General features: G+C 51.8%; 1 protein-coding gene across 1 annotated transcript; it reads left to right on the plus strand.

Annotated features, from left to right (window-relative positions):
• Positions 1 to 713: 713 nt before the first annotated feature.
• Positions 714 to 2150, plus strand: LOC113408465 (rho GTPase-activating protein 39-like; the record flags this gene model as incomplete). The annotated part of the gene is made up of 1 exon (XM_026661721.1): positions 714 to 2150. A coding segment is annotated over exon 1 (1437 nt), but the record flags the coding sequence as incomplete, so codon positions are not given.
• Positions 2151 to 6003: the final 3853 nt, after the last annotated feature.

Below are 6003 nucleotides of genomic sequence, written 5' to 3' on the forward strand. Positions count from 1 at the left end.
GGGCCATGTGTGCTGTAGCTGAGAGATGAGTCTTTCTCTGCGTGTGCCCCAGCAGCAGTTGAGAGGCTCCCTAGAGTTAATTGTCTGGGGAACAGTGCCAAGTGATCTCAGTGGGGGGTGTTAGACAGGAGCTTGCTACCCTCAAGGATCTGGCAGAGGCTGACTTTAATGTCTCAACAGCTGGGCTAGGCCCATCACTCTTGCTGGGGGAGTGGGGTAAGGTTGGCCACCTTCTGGGAACACCTTTGTTTCTGTGCAAATGGAATGTGTTAAATAATTGTGATGGAGAGCCAGGTGCTTAGAACACTGCCCAGAAATTCAGAGCTCTTCTGCTAACTCACCTGGGTACCCAGACCAAATGGCTCCTATCGCCTCCAACTCGGGTGAATAAAAGGGTTAAGAGTTTCTAAGGCAGAAGGAACTAGGTAGAGACACAGGAGGTCCTGCAGGGAAAAACTCTAGGAACAACTTAACTCAGGAAGCTTGGGCTGAGGTTTATATTTGGAAGGAACTAAATTTGGATGTTCTCCAGTGCGTATGTCTGTGTTGGGAGCAGGGTGGGGATGCCACCTGCTTATGCTAGTGTATGTGCCCCTGGGAGGTGGAAGTGGGTATCTTTTGGAAACCTAACACACAGTATAAAAATTCTCAGGCAAATGCTCTTTATTCTTTGCATGAAAACACCCCACTCCCCCTGTCCCTCCTTTCTGACGATGGCTTGTGTGTTCTCTGCCTCGCACAGGACGTCCTCCCTGCGATGGAACACCGGCACCAAGGAGCGCATGCTGATCAAGGTGACGGACCGCGAGCCGAGCTTCCTCATGCACCAGGGCAACGGCTACACCACCGACAACCAGCAGGGGACCCGCTCACGGAGGCCGTCAGGGGGCCAGCAGTCCCCGAACCTGCAGACGTTTGCCCCTGACGCTGACAACTCCGTCTTCTTCCCTGAGAGGAAGCAGTCTCCCTTCTTGAAAAGGGCTGACCACGTGGGCAGCTGCTCCCCGCTGCTCGGTCGGGGGGATTCATTCTGCTCCCCGCTCCAGTCCCAGCACCGGAAGCACTCGAGTGAGTCCCAGCCATCTTCTCCTCGCTACGCCTACGAGCCCCCCTTGTACGAGGAGCCCCCCATGGAGTACCAGGCCCCCATCTATGACGAGCCCCCGGTGGACATGCAGTATGAAGCCAGCGGCAACTACAAGGCAGGCTCCCCGCAGAAATCGCCCGTCCGCAAACCCCACCCGTTCTTGCAGTCGCCCAAGCAAGGCCCCAACTCCCCCTACCAGCAGCTGGTGCTGACCAAACAGAAATGCCCTGAGCGGTTCATGAGTCTGGAGTACAGCCCTGCAGGCAAGGAGTATGTAAGACAGCTGGTTTACGTGGAGCAGTCCGGTTCCAGCCCCAAGCTGAAAACGGGCCTGCGACACAAATACTCCCCCAACCCCATAGGTGGCTCGTACTCACTGCAACACAGCCCCTGCCTGGTGAGGGACCAGCGCCTGGAGATCAAGTCTGGGGACTACAGCAGCATGGAAGGGGCTGACTTCCGACACAGCCAGCTCGTGAGCCAGGCCTCCCAGGGGGAAGACTCCATGTCATGGTCCAGTCAGCAGGACACCATGTCTTCTACAGGGTACTCACCTAGCACCAGGAAAAGGAAAAGCAGGAAGCCCTCCCTGTCCCACGACCCCAACACCTCCTCGACGGATGGCTCGGGGGATCGGGAGGTGCTCAACGAGCAGCTGATGGCAGAGGAGAGGCCCATGCCCGGCACTTACAGGCCCCAGATGAACCGCACAGAGAGCAAATCCATTGAGGCTGAGGCAGTGCGGGGCTTCCCGGAGCCCTTCCTGGCCCAGGCCCGGCTGGCATGGGAGGCGCAGCAGGCTCACTACCACATGAAGCAGCGGAGCAGCTGGGATTCCCAGAAGGACGGCTCAGGCTATGAGAGCGATGGCGCCTTGCCTTTACCTATGCCCGGCCCCGTGGTGCGGGCCTTCAGCGAGGATGAGGCCCTGGCCCAGCAGGAGAGCAAGCACTGGAAGAGGAATACCTTTGAGAAGTTGGGGTTCCCTCAGATCCTGCTGGAGAAGAGTGTGTCTGTGCAGACCAACCTGGCTTCTCCAGAGCCCTACCTGCATCCATCTCAGGTAATACGCACAGTAGGGCAGGGTTTGGCTGTTTGATCTAAGGTGCCCATCCCTGCGGGGGCTGGGCATCACACTGCTTCCTGGCGTACCACGCACTCTATAAGGTGTAAGTGTTACCCCACACTCATTTACTCACAATGCAGCACTTACCGTGATGTTGTAGCCAGATGGTATCCATCAGGGTTCCCACCTGATTCGGATCTAACACAGCCTTTGCTAGGCCTGTCAGTTCAAATGGGCGGTGGTGGAGTACAGGGCTGCATGGATACCCTGGGAAAGGCACGTGACTCTGGCAAAAGTCAGCCCAGAGAGGTTTCAATCCTGACCTGGGGCCAAGCCCCGTGGATCCCTAGGAGTCAATGCAGGGATGTTCCTCAGCGTATCCTTTCCCAGGGTTTGATCGCGGTTCGGGTAGCAGCCATAGCCCACTCAGGACTCCAGCAGGGCACCCCCACATGATCACAGGCAAAAGTAGCGGCTGCCATGCGAATGACTGGCCTAGACAGGGGCTCTGCAGGATGCTCAGCTCTGCTTTATGTACTGCTAATCAAGGCCTCTGGTTTTATTCTCCTTCTCTGTAAAAGACTCCGCCCGCTGTCACTCTGCAGCAGGATTAACTGCAGGGAGTGAGCGGCTGTCAGGCTCCAGCTGCTCCGCTCAGCTCGCATTGACTTTCTTTCTTAAGTATAGCCCTGTGCCTGAGACGTATGGGCATGCCCTGGCGCTCCTGCCATGCAGGGAGCCGGTGTGCCGATAAAAAGGGGCCTGTGAACTTTGCGGTCATTGATTCTCCCCACCTGTGTCCTGGATGATGAGGATGATTTTTGTATTGAGTGAAAAGGGAAGCTGCTCTGAAGCCAGCAGTACAATTTGCTGTCAGATCAGGACAAGGAAGGCAGGATGGGGAGTGCACTTGGCTCTTCAGGCAGAAGCTGCTGCATGGTGAAGACTGCGTAAGTGGGAATAAGGAGTGCTGTCTGCCTCTTAGCGGCTGCTTCCTTGGGATTTCCAGACTCCTCCCTACTGTTCTCTAAGGGTGGAGGGAAGCCACTCTGCACAGAGCCAGGAAGGCAACGCGTAAGGCTTTTAATTGGCCAAGGGGCTGATTCTGCTCCCACTGAAACCAGTGGAAAAGTCGCCATTGACCTCATTGGGTGCAGGATCTAGCACTAAATAACCACTCCTGAGACACTCCGGATCACAGTCGGAGCGAGACTGCCCCATTTCACTGCGCTGGTGAGCCAGACACAAGGATCTCCATGGCAGAGTTTCTATAAAGAGTAAAGGGAAACCATAAAGCATGTAGGAAAGGAAATCCTGATTCAGAACACATCCAGCACTGTTCCCGGTAACACACTTAAGAACCTTGTATGACAGGCACTAAGGAAGTGCAAAGTAGCATTCCCCTTAGAAACCGTGGAGATCTATATCCGCCCCCTCCCCTGCCTGGGTGGACCCCCCATCTGTTACTGTGAGGGCTGGGTTGGATCCTTGAATGCTCAGGGAACTGCTGTGGTGAAAGTGCTATTTCCAGCTGTAGGTGGCGAGAAGGTTTCACCTGTCTTTTCACATGCAGGACCTGGCTACATTGATCCATGCCATTGGCACCTCCAGATTAGACTCTGACTGTGACCTCAGCGGCATCTGCACCTGCAGACCTTTTGGAAATTTATATTATTCAATGGAGCTTCATATTGACAGCACATCCCTGTGGGGCTGAATGGTCTGAGCTGGCCAATGGGTACCGGTGCCCAGGGAGAATCAAAGGGATTGGCCTTTGACATATTGTATGCAGTTCTAAACAGGCTGGGCCTGGCTACCTGAGACATCTCTCTACCCAGCAGGTATCATGGCAGCTTTCACCTTTCGGGTTGCTAATAGCCTCCTAGTTTGGTGGCAGGGCACATTCCTCAACTCACTGTCCCACCTGGCCCAGCAAAGCCCTTGTAGGATTTGCCACACTTGATCAGACCTGAGGTCCATGTAGTCCAGGGTCCTGTGTGTGACAGTGGTCAGGACTAAGTGCTTCAGAGGTACAAGAAACCCCACGGTAGGTAGATGTGGGGTAACCTGCCTTCCCACGTTAGGTCTTTCTTTTAATCCCTAATAGTCAGAGATTGGCTTAAATTCCAAAGCAGGAGGTTTAATATCCCTTCCAAAAACTCTGCTGGCATTAGCTATAACTCTGGATAATCTAGCTATACATATAAATATCTAGTCCCTTTTTGAATCTTGCTAAGTTTTCGGGCACAATGACATCATGTGGCGTTGAGTTCCACAGTCTGATTATGCATGTGGAAAAATATTTCCTTTTTGTTGGTTTTGAATGTGTCACCTTCTGAATTCCACTGAATGTCCCCTTGTTATTGTGTTCTGAGATATGGAGATGTGGTGGGCGTGTTTTTCAAACAGACTCCAAGGTTCATGTGTGAGGGAGTGGAGCTTGGGGAGTTTATCCTGGCTGACTTGGATTTTGTGGGTGGGGGTCAGTCTGAACCAGCTGATAGAGTGGGTGGTTATTGTGTCCTGTGAAAATCTATCCAAGCAAATAGAGCTTTGAGAGAATGAGTAGCACTCGGGAACTCTGGGTTCAGTTCCCAGCTCAGCCACAGACTCCCTGTGAGACCTTGGGCAAGTCACTTAACCTCCTTGGCCTTCAGTTCCCATCTGTAAGACTGACACAATACTTCCCACTCTGTCTGTGTAAACTGTAAGCTCTTTGGGACAAGGGCGTTCTCTCACTGTGTGTCCGTGCAATGCCCAGTCCACAGTGGGCCCAGACCTAGACTGGGGTCTCTAGATGTGGCTCTTATACAAACACTGATGGCAGAATAAGGGGGATGCATTTAAAAGAATCCCTCCAGAATTATCTGGTCTTGGGGGGGAAAATTGAAAATCAACCCAAGTTCTCATCTTGTAGGGAAAAAACAGCTGGAAAATGTGGACTTAATTGTAGCCAGTGTGTATTTTCTGGCTGTTTTTAGAACTGTGAAAAGATTTGTGCTTGAGTATTTTCCATAGTTCTGAAAACCCTTTCTTTTGCTGATGCTGATCTTTGGAGCTGGAAGCAGGACTGCTGTGTTTCACCTTTGTGCCTACACACTGGTTTGTTGTAGGGTTGCTGAGAGTGCTGGGCTGCTGCAATTGATTTGTCTGTAAAGAAAGAAGAGCATTAAAGCTTTTTCTTCTGAGAGAAGAAAAACTCTGTATGAATAAATGCATAGGGCTTGCAAAGAGACTGAAGAGAAATGATGAGTCATGTCTTTGAGCTCATCACCACCCTTGACAGCATCTCTTTGCAGGTCAGTTCTACAAGGAAGAAAAATTGTGGTTGTGTGCTCTTTTTATTGCTTCTTGATCCATGATGAAGGGCCTGAAAGGTGTTTTCAAGAGCTGCTATTTTCTGCTTCTTTGTTTGGGCTAGAAATGGGGTGCCAGCTTCCTAAAAGAGCACCCATGGCACCCATGGAGGCCGCTAAATACTGTACTTAGCTAGGTTTTCAAAAGAGCTCAGCTTTCATTTAGATCCTTGACTGAGATGGGCTGGATTTCAACCAACTTCCAGTGTTCTCAGAGGGAGCAGGTGGGCGCTGAGCACTTCTGAAAATCTGTCCCTCGAAGTCTTCTCTACCTTATCTTTCCTGGCGGATTCCATAGATGGTTACCAAGTACTGTATCAGAGGGGTAGCCGTGTTAGTCTGTATCCACAAAAACAACGAGGAGTCCGGTGGCACCTTAAAGACTAACAGATTTATTTGGGCATAAGCTTTCGTGGGTAAAAACCCACTTCTTCAGATGCATGGAGTGAAAATTACAGATACAGGCATAAATATATATTGGCACATGAAGAGAA

The sequence above is a fragment of the Terrapene carolina genome, unplaced genomic scaffold (assembly GCF_002925995.2).
Source record: "Terrapene carolina triunguis isolate 2854851 unplaced genomic scaffold, T_m_triunguis-2.0 Scaffold15730, whole genome shotgun sequence".
Lineage (NCBI taxonomy): Eukaryota > Metazoa > Chordata > Testudines > Emydidae > Terrapene > Terrapene triunguis.